The 19777-nt window shown below is 39.6% G+C and overlaps 1 protein-coding gene across 1 annotated transcript; it reads right to left on the bottom strand.

Moving 5' to 3' along the window:
- Positions 1-859: 859 nt before the first annotated feature.
- On the bottom strand, positions 860-19551 carry ZDHHC13 (zDHHC palmitoyltransferase 13). The gene is made up of 17 exons (XM_075426693.1): positions 19470-19551; positions 17940-18082; positions 17415-17537; positions 16870-16947; positions 15491-15635; positions 14067-14131; positions 13314-13476; positions 12026-12151; positions 11571-11704; positions 10664-10764; positions 7838-7962; positions 6737-6799; positions 6259-6352; positions 4782-4865; positions 3538-3695; positions 2016-2113; positions 860-1442 (listed from the first exon to the last, which is right to left on the bottom strand). Exons 1-17 carry the CDS (start codon positions 19488-19490, stop codon positions 1307-1309), a joined length of 1857 nt encoding a protein of 618 aa, XP_075282808.1. The 5' UTR covers positions 19491-19551; the 3' UTR covers positions 860-1306.
- Between the last annotated feature and the right edge of the window lie 226 nt (positions 19552-19777).

The raw sequence follows: 19777 nt of genomic DNA, 5'->3' as shown, positions 1-19777 counted from the left end.
AAGACTCGGCATCCTGTCCCATTAAGACAGAGATGCCTTATGGAGCACAAGGGTCAGAGTGTTCCGACTTAGGCCGTATTTTCCTTCGTTCAGAATGTTACGCCGTCTATATTTCTACCAGTCTCCGAATGGAGTTGTGAATGTTTTGACATTTTGTGTTAAGGCAAAGTAGATGTTACTCATTTCGAGATAAATAAAAAGTATTTGAAATTCTCTCAGAAAGAGATATTTCTGAAGAAAACCAATATTTTCATAGAATACGGTGTTACAAGTTTTGGTAATGTATGTTTTCAAGCTACAATAAAGTAGTGATATTGCTTCACGTTATTTTTACTTAAATTTGCTTGTGCTTTATGTTCCATAATGTCACAGATAAATGCATTTCACTAAGATGAATTAAATACCCCTTTTCTTTAACTACAGGAATACTGTTTCATTACATTACTTTACTCTTACCTTGTCAGTTCTTGATGGTATTGAACTTTAATTTTCTGATCTTGATCTGTTTCCCTGATGGTTTTCATCACTACCTACTCTGACATATTCAAAACCACACTGCGCAGCTGGCCACTGCAGACCGACTTGTAGCCTTTTCTTGGGAACATGGCTGACATCCAGCTACTACAGAACTATGCATGCAGCTGGGAATAAGTCCCTCTTATTATATATTGCTATTTTCCATCATCAACTTAGCTATTTTCATACACTAGCAGGGCATATATACATGCAAAATAGAAGACAAAGAGTCAGGCTTTTTCTTATAGTTTTGTGCTTACTTGTTCTTAAATACCTCACTGGTCACATATCCCTTGAAACTATTTCAGACTGTAAAAATACACCTAGAAGCATGAAAGCTCTGTTTTATTACGTGTAAACCCTCCAAATACAAAGACTTAATAAAGGTTTTCACAACATAAGAAATAAAATTACAGCGTAATTGTAATATTAAATTTTTGAATATGAGCGTTCCCCTTGATTTTCAAATGTAATTTATTATCTACAAAACAAAGCAAAGGGTACCAACATGGTTTTGAAATTCTGCCCTAAAAACTTACCTTTAAAAAATATATTCTTAGTGTCATCTCATCACATAAAATTTCAAATCGTTTCATCTCCAACTATATATACACATACATATAGTGATGGTTCCACATATAAACCTGTTGTAGCTTATGCAAGATAGGTTTAATATTTGAAACAAAATTAAAATTAAAAACAAGCAACTTCAGAAGAATTTGTAAAAATTAACAAAATAACCCATTTTATTTAGCTTTCAGCTCAACGGTTCTAGAAATTAAGCAAAACTTCATACAGAATGAACATTTTTCTCCTTTGTCAGATGAAGAAGGTTGTATTGCTTGGTCCAGTCAACTACATTGGGTTTGCACATACCAAAGCAACCGCACTGAAAAAAGTCTGCAAGATTCTGGAAGCATCCAAGACTGAAAAAGAGAGAAATATCCATTAATAAACCTAGCAAAAGACGACTGCAGGCATCAAAAGTACACATTCACCATGAGGCAGTATTTAAGATACAAAGCTGTCAATGAAGACAGCTCCTGGAGAAGAAACATACGAACAGTTCTCTGTTGAGCACTATTACTTTGTTGAACTTTTACAACCTCTATTACATTTAAGAGTGATTAAGTTCAACTCAAATGTTTAAAAGTTAGTAAAATTACATCTGCTAACATACATGAGGAAATATGGACTTCTGCTGTAACAGGGAAACGCTAGTAGTAATTTCTTTGTTGAGCTAAATACTGCAAGAGACAGTTTTTCCTACATACACAGCCATGCAGAAAGAACCCCAGTAGCTTTTACGCTGGCTGTTCATTTCCTCCGGCAAAGGAAGTTCTCAGCAAGGAAAATGAGGTCCATTTCCTCCTCTTAGCACAACTCGTAACAGGCATGACTAGCACGTCCATACACCACCTTTTTTTGCATTTATGAAGTAGTGAAGCAAATCAGTACTGAAAAGATACGTGCTTAAAACACTATTCATTAACACTCACTTGTATGGAGTTCTCCTGAGTGCAACAGGATGCTTAGAAGATTTTCTCTGTATCAGGAAGTTCATTCTCTCATGCGAGGTCAATCCCAAGAATGCAATCTTATAGAAAGGAAAATGTAAGTAATGCTTAAAACATGAACATCACAAATTAAAATTCTGGTGATACCAAAAGATACTGTCGAGAAGAGAGGGAGGGGAATAGGTTGGCCATATCTAACAAGTAAGTAACTACTGCCATAATTAATGCCTGAAAAGTATGGTTTTAATTGTCACTTGGACTAAAACAGAACACAGCAAGCTGCAACATTAACACTTCCACTGAGAAAGCAAGCTTAATTGAGATGACTGCAAAGACTGTACTTTTACAGCTGTCTGTAGAAGTTTAAGACCTATAGCAGTTAAGCACCTGTCTCCTCAGATTTTGTCTATATTCTACCACACAAACTGGTAGAAAAAGATCCCCTGAACAAGACAAAGTAGCTTAGCAAAAAAGATGAAGTAGATGTCACAGACTCAGCAATAACTTTTTCGTTTTCTTGATTCCGTGTCTTCTTTCGCCGAGTTTCACAGTAAGATTTATGGGGTTTTTTTGCATTTTTGCTTACCTAGAACTTTTTCCATTTTCTTATTTTTTTTAATCAACATAAATCTTATAAGCCCTTATAAATGGCTGCAAGGTTGCTTTGCTGAATGACATGCTAAATATCATAAAGCAGTACATTTAGAAATGACTGTGTATGAAAACCCAGTAGTTAACTGTAAATATCCTACCATCCTTTTTTTCCCCCAGGATGACACCTCAGTTTCTTGGACATTACAGAAATCTAGCAGCACACATTTAAAATCACGGATTTTTCTTTTCGTTTTTTTTTTATGTTTAAAGAAGATATAAAACAAGCCTTTAGCTCAGTATTCTTAACACATATTCAGATGACACATCTTTCCTAAAAGCTGCTAAACAAGCTGTTTCCTAGATGTTTTAAGACAGCTCTTCCCAATTCTGTTTGCATAGCCAAGCTCTCTCTCAGGAAAACATAAGAAATTTGACAGTCCTCATCAGGATAAACTCCAGGTCATATATTTTTATTGTAGCAATGGGATTTAATACAGTCTAATGACGCGCTGCTGAGCTCTGCCACAGAATTTTCAAGCCAGGACTAATTGTGCTATTGAGCTTTTGTGCCATTTTTGGGGCAGTAATATCAGTTCTATTAGTCAAGTAAGTTTCTTGCCTTTAAATACATCTTTTTATAGGTTTGGAATTTTTGATGAGTAGTAAATCCAAAACTCAGTTACAAGAATGACTTGCAGACTGTGATTCCGCTTTAACACAGGAATGCTGAGTGCACAAGTACCCATGGAACTTAAAGGACTGCCCTGAGATTTAAGAAAAGCACCTAGATGTGACATTAAATAGTCAAGGAAAGCAGGCACAAAGCTTTCATGGGAGCATATCATCTAGGGAAAAGTTTTATATATGCTGACTCCTTAAGAGAGGAGCATGAACTGAAGCAAAATAATACCTGATAAAGCTGAACAGTCAGCCACAATGAAGCCCACACAGTATGAAAACAGGCTACTGCAAAGATGTAGGAAACCCACGGAGAACAATATATTATCTGTGTGAAGTATGTCCATGCTCCATCTTGATGATAACTGGTTGCGCAATGGTTTGACCAGTCTGGCAAGACACATAATCAGTTAATTATGTTTTTGATATAGGCCACTTCAGAACTGAACAAAGATTATTTGCATAGGATGAATATTACATAGCAACACGCTCTACAAATACCACATTTAATTTATCATGCTCCCACTTCAAAGCATCCACGCAAATACGTGACTGCTTGCTATTCTGGTTGCATAATCTTTACATTATGTGTTTATAATCCACAGTAGGAACATTCAAGGCACTGGCTAGGCACTTTTTTAAAGTTAACTTGTGATACCGAAATAAGTCATCATCTCTCATTGTCAAGACTTCTGAAATTTTGCTTCACGCTTATTTGTCATTTTAGGACAAGAATTTATCATTTATCTTAAACACCATCATCAACAAAATAAGCCATTAAAGTGACAATGTCAAGAAAGCAGTATTTTACCAGTATTAAATAGACAGAAACTGGAATATCCAACTTCTGCATATTTGTTAAGAGATACTTTAAGCCTACCACACATTACTTTAATCTATAAAAAACCCCAAACAACTAAAACTTTTTTTGCCTCTATGTCAGCAGAACAATAAAGAGGTTTTCCTCCCACGTTCCTTCACACACAAGAAATGGAGAAAGTAATCTGCATTTGGCATACGTACGACCACAACCAAAACACAGGAAAGCAACTCATGTCCACATGAGTCCCCCTAAAATATAAAATCAATAAAGCCTTTGCAATAGTGTATTTAAAAACTTATTTTCTATTGTAGTATAGCATATCCAGACTAGAATCGGTAAACTGACCTTCCTCTGCATAGCTTCCCTGTTTCATCTCTAACAAAAATGCTTTCTGATATTGTATTTTCCCATGGACACCCCTCTAGAGCTGTGTCTTAGTTTCTATTCAACACAAACATAATCAGATATTTCATCAAAGACTCAGGTACGACATATTTTCATTTTAAGACAGAATTACAAGATAATCTCATTGCTGAAATACGGTCTCATTTGCACAGGTATGATTACACTTGCTGGAAACAAAATGCTGAAAAATGAAGACCATACACATGCATCCTTGTAAGCTAAATCAAAATGAATTCATGGATACATACACAGAAGAGTTCCATAAAGCAGCCAGCCACCGGTCATAGTTAGGAAAGACAGGAACAATAGGTAGTAACGATGGTTCCCAACGCCTGTATTTGAGGACAGGGAAAAAACCAAAAAGTTTGACATTTTAAAATTCAGCTGTATTTGCATTTCCCCTTAAATAAACAGAAACAAAAAGAATCAAAACCACTTATTATTACCTCTGCTGCCCTCAAGGGAGTTTGACAAGGCTGATCTCTTTCTCAACTTTCTCCTGTAAGCCACCCCAATTTATATATCAGAATTAGTTCTGATAAAGTCAACCAGGAGTTGCCTCTTCTTCAGAGTGTGTCTTCAGCTGTTTTAGCTAGATGAGGACTAATTATGCAAGCACAACTCCCCCCATGCACACAAAAACTGTCTCCTATGACTGAAAAATCTAAGCTATTCACTGCAATTGTCTGACCTTTGTATGCATACACATACAACCCCCTAGACTTCTGTCAGAGAAACTGTTACATGAAGACAGACAATTATTTTTCTTTAAATTACAATCAGCATTGCTCAAAGCTCTGAAAGTATGCATCAGGAGGATGTCTCACCACCTTGCAAACACTGTAAAAATATTTCCAAGTATTTAACATTACAAAAAAGCTATTGACAAAAGAACATGCTAAAAATATATTGCTACAGATGTAAAGCTCTAACCTTCTTCTGTGGAGTATCACCAGTAATGAGACAGAAAGGAAGAAAGAGGGAATTTCTCAAAGAACACAAGAACACAAAAACCACCCTGAGGGGTTATCTCAGCGGTCCCGCTGCTCCAGCGTACTGTCTCTAACAGCGACAGCAGGCAACATTGGCTCAGAAGGACAAACAAGCCCGGCTGCTTTCTATAGTTCACTCTCTTCATCCACAGCTACTGCTTTAAAATGTCAGGGTGTGCATACTTGTCTAGTTTGTTTAGTATTTACTTTTGGGCACATTGTCCATAAGTTTGTCTAATGACTTTCTGAACCTTCTCACACTGCCTGTATCTGAAAATCCTTACGGCAGCAAGCTCCAAAATTTCACTACCTGCCATGTAAAAACATTTTTTCTTTACCAGTTTTAAATCCAATTGCTATTCTCACTGAGCCTCCCCTAGTTCTAGTATGATGTGCTTGGCAAATAACAGTTCTGTACTCACTTTAGCCACCATTTTCATTGTTTTTAAGTCTCTATCATATCCCTTGTTCCTTCTTCTCTCAAAAGAAAGAGCCCAGGCTTTTTGGTCTCTACTCTTAGGGCAATCACTCCATCCTTTTAATCATTTTGGTTGCCTTTACTCTCTGCCATCTAACTAATTTCCCTCCGGCTCCTATCAGTAACCCGTTCAGTGTCAATCCTGTATTCTTATATCAGGAGCGCACTCTCTCTAAAGAGGTAAGTGCTCCTGATAACCTCTGTAACCCTTAAAATATGTGGTATTTTCAAATTTGATAAAACAAACACTCTCACCTATGCACTTTCCAATCCACAGAGAATGCTGATCGTATCTCGCTACACATGAATCACAAGCAAGGCAATGCATAGATCTCAAAGGCTTCCTTACCTAGTTGAGGATGAACAGAAAGAATGTAATCATAGCAAAAGCATTTATTTTGCCCAAAGTTTAGAACATCACCTCATAGGCATCATCATATTTTGTACCGTTACTGTGTAATAGATCCCACAATAAAGACGACAGAGGAGACCTCTACATCTTAATTTTACAAAACGAGATGGAAATAATAATAAAGCTATTTTATTAAGATTAGAGTTCAAGGACCTCAAAGCATCTCTTTTGTCATCGTAAAATAAAAAAATAAATCTAAGTAATATAAACCAAACTGTGCATGTAACACTTGCATGACAAGCAACGAGGAAAAAGTTTTTTATAGCACTATTAAGTAAAAAGCAGGTTAAACAAGAAAACAAATACCAAAGCCTCACTTACAAGACACGATGTGCAAAACGTTCTGAAGTCCAAGCAACCTGCTTCTGCAAGAGCTACGATGTTCTGAAAGACAAAGTAGTTCACGCTTGAATTTGGATCACGTTTCAGGGGGATCTGTGAAGAGTTTTACCCTAGGCCTTTCGCAGTTCGTAAGCATTTTGACTGCCAAGCACCAACAGGAATAAATACTTGCTATTTAAAAGGTCCAGGAGAAACACAACAGGCTAATGCAATTTCACTCATGCAGGATTATTCAGAAAAGTATCTCTATGTTGCCAAAATTAATAATTAATGTGAATGAAATATTCTTGAAAACGAGATGGTATTAAGATACAAGTTACCTCTCATAGAGTCACCAGACTTCAGAGAGATGAGGAAAGCTGCTATATTTACTGTTCTTTTATAAGTACTAGATAGTCCTGTGGCAACAAGTTAACACTGCAGTTTATTCTCCCTGGCAATCTCAAGAAACACAGCCTCACGAAGAGTAAAAAGATCACAAACAAATGCTTTCCTTAATCCACAGGCTGGGGAGATCAAAATACTAAATTCTCTATGGAATTGGTTGGCCACAATTTCTTTTTGCCATTCTAAAACAGAGCTAGGAAATCGCATGTGGTTTACATGATCTTAAGCGCAAAAATCAATCCATTATACACATCCTCAAAGCACCTAACAAACCTTAAGCCACTTCTAGCCTTTGGCATGTCTAGCACTGTGAATATCTCTTTCTCATCTTGGAGAACTGGAATGCAAACCATACAAAATTTATATTTATTAAGTGAAGGTCTGTGTGAATTTATACCACAGATAACATCACTGACATGGTCTGGACAATGTTTGGCCAAAGTTCATATCTCAATGAGAGGATGGAGCCAAGGAAATTATGGGAGGATGATGAAGATAAGGAAACAAGCAGTAGTAGCAGAAATTATCTGTGATCTATGTTGTTCAATGACAGAACTAAAAACCCTTAAAATAAAAAAAATAGTATTTCACTGCTTTCAAGTTCAACTAAGCTGCACGTGACAACAAGCAAACAAATCAACCAAAAGTACTTATGTGTTGCACCAGCTTAGCCCTTCCGTTTGTTTCACCTACCTCTTTTCTTTCTTTTTCTGAAGTCTTAATATGTCCAGGATCAGTTCTCCAAGTTTTATAGAAATAATACAGAAGACCCACCACGCTGAACATGACAGTGATTTCAACAATTGTATTACTTACATGTAATATTCTGATTAAGGAATATATTCTTACATATATTCTCATATCACTGCTATTTATCAAAATATCCTAAAATTAGTTTATGTTATTTTATAGCAACAGAAAAAGGAAAAGAATGACTTTCACTTTTATAGTAGGATCCTCTCTGTCCTTCAGAGGCCACTGTATCAGAGAAGTTGAATATTTTGTCCAGTTTGAGCACTGGAGAGAAGACTTTTACAACTGTATAACGCTGCATCACAATATAGCTCCCTGTCATCCACACTAGCAGAGTGCAGACTTTTGCGTTGGAATGTTTAACAGACATAAAATGAATTCAATTTCTTTTTTCCCCTCTGAAGTTTTTGTATTTTAACAATACCAATCAGACATGCATAGTTACTAAGCTCCCAGCAGCTGTGAGATTTGTTTGACTGTTGCACACACCCCTGAGTCACCAAATAGGCTCTTACTCAGACCATCTTCTAAGTCTCACCCTCTTCTTGTTTGTTTCAGCTAAAACAAGTGAATAAATTTAGACAGAAAAATGCAGCTTCAGTCATCCTGGAACTACCTTTGTCACTCAAAAAAACCAAGCGCACACTGCTAAACACTTCTGAAGGTAACGGGGCAGCTACTAGGAACCCTCCTTCCCTCACAAATACACTAGAAAAACCTTGACAATGAAATGACAAATTTGTGGTCTAATTGGACATTTTCCTTCTTGCACACCCTTTGCTTTTACCCAGTGGCTGACTGTTTTAATGACTGTATGTGGAGGGAATTCATCCCTCATGAAGTCCAGAGAAGCAGACTTAAATTCAGTTACTTCCTATATATAGTTATTTGCTGCAACTTCTCTAGCAGACAAATGATTATTCTACATGAGGGAGGATATACAGTCACCAGGAACATAACTTTTACACTATGGACTAAAAAGACCTCTACGTGAGGTGAAAGAAGGGGAGAAAAAACACATCCAGATTAACTATCTCCATACAGCAACAGAGGAGTGTGGAGTGTGATAAGTTTCACACCGATTAAATTCAGGCATTGAACTCGAGAGCTCGGGCTCCTACAGAACAGTCCATGATGCCACCAAGGAGCAGTCAGAGACCCCACACCTGGATTGCATTTCCAGTGACCGCTCAGCCACCATGTAAACCACACAGTGTGAATAACTGCAAAATCAAGAACTGCAACCTCAAGGTTGTTTTGTCTTATGAACTAAAAACACTGCGAAGTAGCTCTAATTAAAATCAAGATAATAAATTACGAAATACTGGTGCTGTCTATTACCAGTCCTGTAGCTATGTTTGTTACAATGCAATTGCAGGGTGCACTTACATACATCAAAATTATTTCTTGGGGATACTGCTGGTCTATTTGCACTTCTATTGTTTTTTGGAGCTGAGAGTAGTCGCTAATTAGAATGGCTGAATTTTCACTCAGACATAAATACAGGTAACCAAAACACTGAACACTTGTCTAACACTCAGATCTGTGACCAGTTTCAGAAGGAAAAGACATTAATGAGAAAAAGGGTTGGATAGCAAAACAGAAAACTATCCACCTGCCCATCTCACCAAGCTGTGGTTAGACCTTCAAGAATATTGCTACGCTCGCTATCTTCAGCAAAGTGTCCAACTCCAACCCCTACTGCTGGAATTTTTTTTCTTTTAAATTAGATGACACCAAGAAAACCTTAAAACTCCACAATGCAACACTGAATAACACGATTTTCATTTAGACAAGCATATGCATGTATCCCCAGCGGGACTATACTTGATCAGTTCATCGAAGTTAATCCTGATAATTCTGTTAAGGACATCTTAATTGGGAACAGTACAAAAGAAAATGCCACTTACAGGATGAAGTAATTAAAAATTAATTTAAATTATGTAGCAATATATTATAGCTGGTTTAGTAGAAAATTATTTACCGTTCTAAGTATCTCCCTAAAGGCCTTTTCACAGAACTTAATCAATAAATAAATAGATGCCCCCTGCGTAACAAAAGAGCAGGACACTGAAAAGCAAGTGTCAACTACTATAACGTTTTTGTAGTCATCAGAGCAAAGCCTCTTCAAAGAAAGTAAATGAAAGGTAGACCTTAATGCCCTGTACACTGAGGATGCAGCGTAACCTGTTAATAGATAGCGGACGGGAAGGTCTATTTTGGAGGGACACAAAGAAATCTGTTCCATGATTTTGGGGGAGTGGGGGAGGTGTTTTTGTTGTTTTTAAAAGCAGAAGCATGAATATCAGTAACTGTCAAATCCTTGGCCATTTCAGAAAGAAAAGCTGCTTTGAAAATTATTATTAATGCATGTGTTATCTGGTTATACTACATGCCAAAATACGTTACTGTATGAGAGTCTCAATGAGGAATATTAAAGAGTCACATAGAGAACGTAACAGAGACAAGGGGCTTTATAACAAAGACGTTTTCATTTTGATATTCCAGTAACATAAGAAATAGTTCAGAATTGTACACAAATATCTGCTAAAAACAAAGGAAAGTACAGATTTTTAGTCCGCATATAACTTTAAATTAAACTCAAAGTTATTTGACTCCTGCCCAATGGAAGTAAATCAATCTTACCAAACATTAACAGTCAGGTGGAATTATCTGGGACTGTTCGTTACTATTTGCATGACCAGGCTTGGATTTATTGGGAACTGTAAGGAGAGCTTTATCACACTACTTGAGTATAAAGGATATCAGGCCGGAACCAGAAAAAACAGGTCACGAGCATCCAAAAAACTGAACTTAGCAGAAACGCTGTGGGAAGATACCTCAGATTCTTGAGCCCCACAAAATGCCTGAAAGAATATTAAAAGAAAAAAGTATTCTTATAAGTGTATTTAAAATGTAACTCCATAAATCATCCATTTTGTTATTTTAAAAACTTCACACGCACGGTACACTTCAAGTCTCTCTTAAAGCAATCAAGAATTGTCACTGAGAAGCATTCTTAAGCCAGATGCGTAGGGGTTAACAATGCAAAAATAAAACTGAAGAGTGCTCTGTTCCAGCCTAATATTATATATCAGAAGTGCAGTAGCACTAAGTGAAAAGTGCCATCTCTGTCCTTTTGCACACCAATAGCATCGCCATCTCAATGAACATTGACTGTTCCAGCAACTGTTGAAGAAAGCAGGAGGCCTGCAGAACAGCTCAGAATAACGCTGGGAGGTCCGGGGAGCAGGGGTGGGGGAGGGAATGGTTCATCAAAACTCAATCTGTGTCACAAATACAGAAGGAAAAGTTGAGATAAAACACATTTCTGAGCATCGTGAATGGGTATCTCAGTGTCTACCAGGTGCAGACCTTCAAAAACACTCTCTTTATCATTAAAGTTAGCTAATAGACCGCTTAAACACTTTGGTGAGTTTTTTCAAATCTTTCAGTGATGAGAAACTATTATTTTGCACACCTAAAGACATTCAATTTCTACGGTCATTGTAAAAAGTACGTACATTTAAATCCTTCACACACTCTGCACCCATTTCTCAGGAGGTATTTTTTATGCTAAGTGAAACTAAACTCTGAAAAGAATACTGCATTAGACACCTTACGTGGCGTCCATAACAAATACGTACATATACAGTGAGAAAAAGACACAAACCTCACAAACAGAGCCATCCCAAAGAGCAGGAAGAGCAGCAGACCTCCTTTCAACAGCCAAGAATCAGAACTTAAGTTCATTACGTATCCTATGGCCCACACCAGCATCAAGGAAGATGCCAACAGCAGGAAGAGCTATTAAAATGATTATTGTTAAAATATAATGAAATATTGAAACAGGACTTACTTCAAAAGTATTCTGATAATGGAATAACAGATGTTGAAAGACTCAAGGTAGAGAAGACAAACCGACACACGAAAGCACCAAAGGGGGGGTGGATGGACACAAAAACCCCCACCCAAAGCACTGCTACATGCTTTTAAAAAAAATTTACTTTTGTGCACCCAATTTCAGAAACCTTAGAAGATCCTCTTGTTAGAAGAGTTAAGTTGCATATTATTCTAAACACAGAATACTGTAGCTTTATTTCCATTAGGTATTAATCATGAAATTACCTCGTATTTCTCTAGTATTCTTAGTAACCTGTTATTTCTTCTGTTTCTCACTTTTTCTTCCTCTTTTACCATATAAGCCATGAAGCGATTCAGACTTTGATAAGCAAGGTCAAGTGGTGTCTCTCCCTTTAACAACAGAAATGTTTATTTCTTTATGCACTTAACACACAAGAAGCAAGAAATAAGCATAACTAAAACAAGAATAACTTGGCAGTTACTTCCCCCTGTCCCCCCCCTTTTTTTTCTTAAGGCAAGGGTAAACTAAATTCAGATTTTTAACATGCTTAATCCAGTGCTTTGTCATTCTAAAAACGGATACTTGCAACCAGATTGCATCCATTTGAGTTATCTGTTGGACTATCTCCAATAACCTGAAACACTAAACTGTCTGCTATAATATTTCATGCTTACTGAAAGGGAAGGTTTCTTGTTTACATTAACTTTTTAAAACCAAACAGCGATATCCGAAGAGTGATACACATGAATAAAAAGAAGCATCAGAGAGAAAAGCTGCACAGCTTAATACACAAACTCTGAATAAGTACACTATACAAACGTATCTGTATAGTCATAAGAATCGATAGTTTCAACATTTATACTTCTCACTATCAGTTTTTACAAATATTAGGACAAAGACTTCCATATGTGACTAGCCCTTCTGAACTACAAACAGGCGTTGTCAAACACCGATTTTCACAGGATGACATACACGTCTTCTCAAAGACTTTTAAGAGTCTCACTGGACACCAAGACACTGTTATTATTAAGAGTCATTACTCCTTGTGACAACATTTTGAAGTAGAAGACAGCCAGCTTAAAGGAAAAAAAAAAAGAAACGGGGAAAAAAAAGAAGTGGGGAAAAAAAAAGGGAGGATCTGCAAAGGACACAGTTATGTTCAGAGTCACTGAAAGGCTTGGTTGTTCATTAAATGAATGTTGCAAAGAATCTCTGTATTTGTCCTTTGTGCCATATCACAAGAAAGGTGCTAACTCCCTCGACTGCCCCCTCCCTGCCAGTGTCCAAGGCCAGGTTGGACGGGGCTTTGAGCAACCTGGTCTGGTGGAAGGTGTCCTTGCCCACGGGAGGTGTTTGGAACTGGATGATCTGTAAGGTCCCTTCCAATCCCAACCATTCCATGATTCTATGATCTAACTCCTTTTGGGAAAGGCTAAGGATGCCTGCTCTTAGCTAACCCCTGTTCCAAAAGGGAGAGGACTCAGATTTTTCTTTACATTCATTTTACACACTCATGCCACATGTAATTAAGTATCACGAAAGAAATTGTACCTTGACATTTTTTATGTCCAGGCTAGCACCAGCTTCCAGCAACAGATCCACTGCACTAGTATTGCCTGACGTTATTGCCCAATGCAGTGCAGTATTCTTTTGAACATTGTCTACAGCATTGAGAGAGGGGTTAAACTTTAAGAGAAACCTCGTGGGTTCTGGTCTAGATGAAAATAAAGTACAAAAGTTAACAAACAGAAGATAATCTATACTGGAGATGAAACTTTTGAACACCTTATAACAACCACTGTACCCATTTGTGAAATAACAGCAGATACACAATGTCTTGTCTCAGAACAAGCTCACCGATGGCAGATGCCAGTTTATAATTCAGGACCTGCCCTCAGGGTTTTTCTTCAGACTACGTTATCTTACCATTTTAATAAATATGAGGTATATACACAGATCATATCTTTCTATAACACTGTGTACAAGCCTACATCTCCACATTTTATTTATTCTAAATGCATTCTACTGCATCCACTTCCATTTACTTTCCATTTCTGGGAAAGCATAACAACACTGCAGATGGTTCAGCCACAAACCAAAACTTCTTTTCAATTTTTTTTTTATTCTTTCCTATATCCAATTAGCTACTTGACAACCTCTGATCTCTGAAATACTGCATATTTTAGTACAACTAAAAGGGAAAGCAATGTCAGTTCTACAAAAAATTTCATGAGAAAAAATTCACCTCACCCAATTTTATGTGGTACAATAAAATAGATTCTTCTTAGGTTATTCACTACTTACCCAATCGCTTTTTGTGCCAATAACATTAAAGGTGTTTGTCCATTGAGGTCTGTTGTGTCTACGTTCTAAGTACAGGAGAAAGATAACAAGCAAGTGATCACCAGTGATTTCAGGAAACAGAGTTAGATGGTCAGACTGGGAGCTACACAACCAGCTTAGCTTCACTGCAGTAGTGGAAAGAAGGGAAATTATACCAGCCAAGAAGCCAACGCTCATTTAAACTTTTTCCCTCTCTCTGAGTCTTGCATGTCATTCCTTTCAGATTATGATAAGTCTCCACTAAGGATACTTCTAAGGGAGAGACTCCTCTAAGGATATTTTTAAGGGAACCACGTTAACCATATTTCTTGTCCTTTTTTGCACAAAAATACTATAAATAAAATGTATCATGTACAGCAATGTTAACCATCTGCCTTGTGTAAACAGAGGTACATAACAGAATGTCCAAGTACATCAAACTGGCTTATTAAAATAACAAAATAAGATTACGTATCTCAACATAATTGCTTAAACATCTAAACTTGCATTACCTAATTTTCTTCCTTCTTCTTCACAATGCAGGTTTCCTTATTCCCCACCTCCACCCATCATTCACCCATCCACCCACCCATCACTTCACACATTAGAGCAGATTTACTTAGAAGAATTGTTTAATCACCTGGATTTTTTAGTAGAAGATAGGTGGGCTAAAAACTATAAGTTGGTGATACATACCATCTATACCTACATTCCAGAAGTCAGTTACTCTACTAAAAAGAGCTCTGTGAGAAAGAAGATACACTTACCAAATCTTTAAATCTTAATACTTAGTGTTTCAAAGAAACAGTCTATATCACATAAGAACTCTCCTCTCATTTTTCTTAGCAAATTGTTACACTTGTCATTAATTCTGCTTACTTCACACATACGCTAAGCAGACATCAGCTAGAGTGGATACAATACAAAATTACAGAAACTATTGAAATTTCTAATAAAAAATTCAGATCTAGTCTGATCACCTATTCTGCATGCTTCAATTGATGGACAGTTGCATGGATTATTAGTTACAACACTGTAATCCAACAGTAAATACTTCACAACGTATATACTTCATACACTGCTTTTTGTTCTCATGTTTAAAAGCCAGTTATTTATAAAGTATCATGTATCTGCATAGCCTTAACAGCTCTCCTTAAACACTCTGAATTCTATGTGAATGTACATGTGTGGGGATGACAAGAACAGGCGAGAGTATTAAGAAAAAACCAAATATATATCTCTCTAGATAAAAATAATCTAAGTTTCTCTGAACCTATGGCACAGGGAAATAGTTGACTAATACCTGCTTATCATACAGAAAGCAAAACAGTTAGTTCTGAAATGTATTGTACACACCAGTGGTTACTCGTAAGTAGAGAACAATACTTGGGACATCAACAACATACCTGTCCTTTTGATATGAGGTAAGCTACAATTGGCATGTGTTGAAACAGCACTGCTAAATGAATGCTACTGAATCCTTCCCCATCAATAAGGCTGGGATCCGCTCCACATTTCAGTAATAAAATGACCATAGGGAGGTGTCCTTGTCTGTAACAATATATGAAATGAAACTATAGAGATGACAAAAAAGATGGAAATTTTTAGCGAAAGTTTTGCCTTAATAATTCTCATAGATACACCACAAAAAAAAATTTCCATTCAGATTCTTCTGTTTTTATTCAGGAAATTACTTTTTTTAAATTAAAATTTTATATAAGAAAATTATATTAAATATATACCTTAATAAGTGACCCTAAGATAAACTAATCTAGAACATAATGGTTATTCTACAGTAATTTCTCCTGTGAGCAGTCTCTCTCAGAAGAAGTATCTAACTTTGTTTGGCAGAAGACTAAGATAGCCCAGAGGAAAGCACTAATCTTCCAGTGTGAGAACTTGCACTCAGAGAAGTTCTCAGAATAATTATCTAACATTATGTTTTTTCCAGACAAGCAGTGCTTTGTTCTTTTGATTATTTTACTCAAGTGCTGCCCTAGAAGCCAAAGCTGTATGATTTTAAACTGTACTGGGTTGAACAGACGTTGTCTAGAGCAGATGTAGATGTAGAAAGAGCTGATCCAGAGGCATGAAACATCTGCAAGCACCAATATCTACTGCTGCCCAGGAAGAGATGCAGCACGTTTGTGGTTGCAGCTATGAGGAGCCCAAGAGGAAAAGCTAATGCCGCTGGGAGAAGACGGTCGAAGACCTCTCTACGTGCCTCTGAGCAACAAGATGTCTTGCACTGGGCCTACTGCTACATGCTTGTGCTTTAAAGTCCAAGACTGGCAGCACTGAGTCTCAGGAGAGTACACCAAGGGAATCCAGTGCAGAAGCCAGAACAACTGAAAGCAGGTTAGTTAGGCTGAAGTCTGAGGGAACCACGATCAGAACTTTTTCAGCCTTGAACTGTGCCCTAATAAGCATTAACAGCTAACTTCAGTCACCTAAAGTCACCCAAGTCTCCTCTGCCCGGTAAGGCAGGACTTCTGAGGCAAAGTCTGAACAGTACTGTTTCACGCCTAGGGAAACTTCAAAACGCGAGTCCAAGTGACTAAAACACAGATATACACACACAACACAGCTTTGTGACCTGCAAAGTTGCCAGGAATCGGTGAACAGATTTCAGCATTATTATGGACGTGCTGTGAAACTCCTTATGCCTCAATAAAACAAACATACCACAGAAGCTGATTTTAGATGACCATTGCCGTGCTACACAAAATGCTACTATGACTGTTAATACTAACAGATTTATAATTAGTAGTTGCAAGCAGCATACCTAATGGCCCAGTGAAGAGGAGTTGAATTCAAATCTCCACCTAGCTGATCCACTATTGCGCCTTTGGAAATATAGTATCTGTGTAACAGCAACACAGTAAGATTAAGAATAGACATAATAAAATATTAAAACGTTATACTAAGGATAACATAGCTTCAGTAGTAAATAGGTCATAACAAAAAAAAAAATGTCACTAGAGGAGCAAATGGACCAGAGTATTTTTGCAGTAAAGGATGCCATTTTGAGAAAATGTTTAAGAAAAAAATATAGCAATTAGCAAGGCACTTACAAAATCAGCTTTAACCTTTGTTCAACAAAACACACCAAAGCCACAAAAATCTCATGATCTCATGATTTCACATACAAAGAAACTGTGGTAACTTTACATTTCAGTGACATTTTCACAAAGGTAATTGGATTAAAATTTCAATTCTATGCTTCTCAAGCAGTATGTTGTTTTGTTTTAAAGTACTATAGCAACAAAGTGATTATAAATAACAGTGACAGAGTATTTGTGTTACTGTCACAAGCACTCTAGAGCTTACTTAACCAGCTCCTGTCTGTTGTTTATCGCCGCCCAGTGAAGAAGAGTCACATTTTCTTTGTCTGGTTGTCGAACATCATATCCTGCTTCGACCAGTTCTTTGCATCGCTCTACTATTCCGTACCTTAAATAAGAAAAAAACCCACATGGATTCACTTATCATTCATTGGTTACATATCCTCCGGTTTAGAGACTGCCACAAACTAAAGAAAAAGTAAATCTCAGTAAGCATCATCCAGCAATTTCCACCTGAGCAAATTCCACATTGCATTCAATGGAAGTCTTGAAAAAAGACCTGGGCTGAGCCTTGATAAGTCGAATTTTCTACCTAACAAAACAAACCTGGTTGATACTGTTGTTCATTATGAAAATGTCTACGATAGTACCTTTACACAGTTTTCCTTCTTTCACTATGGGAAGAAAATGGAATTGTAAAATTTTCCTTTGCAAAAATATCCAGCCTGGCTCACATCTGAGGACACTCCCACCTATTTCAACATTTTGCACACACAGAACATATACTTACTGTGTAGCCTTGACGATATCACAGGTGCTGGGGTCTTCAACAATCGGATATGGTCCCGGTAGCACTGGTAGATCTTTCTCCTTGTGGATGCTATGACAGTTGTGCATATGAGGTCGATGAGGCCCATGGCAATGGTTTTTATGCTGTTGGTTAACAAAACATCTATCAATAAGCATTATTTATACACTGTACACCACATCTCACTCTTTACCAGACACACATGCTATACTTGTCAAGCTGCGTTAATATAAATGAGGAAGTGAATTGAAAGCATAGTTAAAGCCACCTGACAGGAGACTAATCCTTTTATTTGGCATAGGGACATGGGAGGGCACAAGGGATTTGGGTAAGGTTTATCAGGCCAAATTACAAAGGCGTTAAATACGTTGCAGAGCTGCCTCCTGACACAACACCCTTACCCACAGCAACGCTGCTACACCAGCAATGGCAACATACGTCCTTGAGTAGGTTTTGAAATGCAAGGGCACTTAGAGAATCATAGAGTGGTTTGGGTTGGAAGGAACCTTACAAGTTCCAACCCCCCTGCCATGAGCAGGGACACCTTCCACCAGACTAGGGTGCTCCAAACCCCATCCAACCTGGCCTTGAACACTGTCAGGGAGGGGGCAGCCACAGCTTCTCTGGGCAACCTGTGCCGGGGTCTCAGCACCCTTGCAGTAAAGAATTTTGTTCTTCTATCTAACCTAATCTACCCTCTTTCAGTTTAAAGCTGTTACCCCTTGTCCTATCACTACGTGTCCTTGTGAAAAGTCCCTCTCCAGCTCTCTTGCAGGCCCCTTCAGGTACTGGAAGGCTGCTGGAAGGTGTCCCTGGAGCCTTCTCTTCTCCAGGCTGAACAGCCCCAGCTCTCCCAGCCTTTCCTCACAGCAGAGGGGTTCCAGCCCTCGGATCATTGCTGGGGCCTCCTCTGGCCCCGCTCCCACCACTCCAGCTCTGTGCTGTGTTGAGGGCTCCAGAGCTGGAAGCAGGACTCCCGGGGGGTCTCACCAGAGCGGGGCAGAGGGGCAGAATCCCCCCCCCGCCCTGTGCCCACGCTGCTGGGGATGCAGCCCAGAGCACGGCTGGCCTGCCCGCGCACTGCCGCGTCGTGTCCAGCTTCTCATCCACCGGCACCCCAAGCCCTTCTCCTCAGGGCTGCTCTCTGCCCGCTCCCGTGCTCGGGGCCGCCCCGGCCCGCAGCCGCGCTCCCCTCACAGCCAGCCGCGAGGCTCTCGAGCCCCCCCCGGCAGGACGCGGGCCTCCGCTCCAGGGGGCACCCGCTCCCGGCCTCTCGGTGGCTGCGGGAGAGCCCCGCCGGCAGCACCGGGCCGAGCCTCCCGCCGAGGAACCCCGGGGGCAGGCGGCCGCCAGCCAGCAGCGCGCACCCGGCCCGCCGCTCCCTCCTCCCCCCCGCCTCACGGGGCCTCCCTCAGCGGCCCCAACGCGCATCCCCCCGCGGCCGGGCGGACCGAGGGCAGGGCCACCCGCCCCCTCAGCCGCCCCTCCAGCCCCCTCGCTCCCCCCCCTCACCGCCGGCCCGCCGCCGTCCATCCTCCCCGCCCGGAGCTCGGCCCCCGCCGCAGCTTCCTGCTCCCGCTTCCTGGTTACCGGCTGCGGGGAGCGGCGGAGGCGGGGCCGGGCGCGCAGGGCCCGGGCGGCCGCGGAACCGGAGGCCGCGGGGTGCAGGCGCTGCCGGGGCGCGGGAGGGCCGCGGGCAGCACGGAGCTGCCCCGGAGCCTCCCCGGCTCGCACCACCGGGTCAGCGGCTCCTCCTTCCCCGCTTCACAGGCAGCGACGCGGGAAAACCCGTTCGGTGCGAGCCCCGCGCCTCGCCCGCC

Source organism: Opisthocomus hoazin, chromosome 7 (genome assembly GCF_030867145.1).
Source record: "Opisthocomus hoazin isolate bOpiHoa1 chromosome 7, bOpiHoa1.hap1, whole genome shotgun sequence".
In the NCBI taxonomy this organism is placed as follows: Eukaryota; Metazoa; Chordata; class Aves; order Opisthocomiformes; family Opisthocomidae; genus Opisthocomus; species Opisthocomus hoazin.
Note: the sequence above shows the minus strand (reverse complement) of the source record. Positions and strands in the feature narration are given on the sequence as shown.

Excerpts from the sequence above, each read along its gene's own strand:
- ZDHHC13 (XM_075426693.1), bottom strand. The coding sequence starts at position 19,490 with ATGGACGGCGGCGGGCCGGCG. Across the intron at positions 13,477-14,066 it reads TTGGCACAAAAAGCGATTGG|ACCAGAACCCACGAGGTTTC; the intron begins GTAAGTAGTGAA and ends ATTTTCATCTAG. Across the intron at positions 12,152-13,313 it reads TGGACATAAAAAATGTCAAG|GGAGAGACACCACTTGACCT; the intron begins GTACAATTTCTT and ends CTGTTGTTAAAG.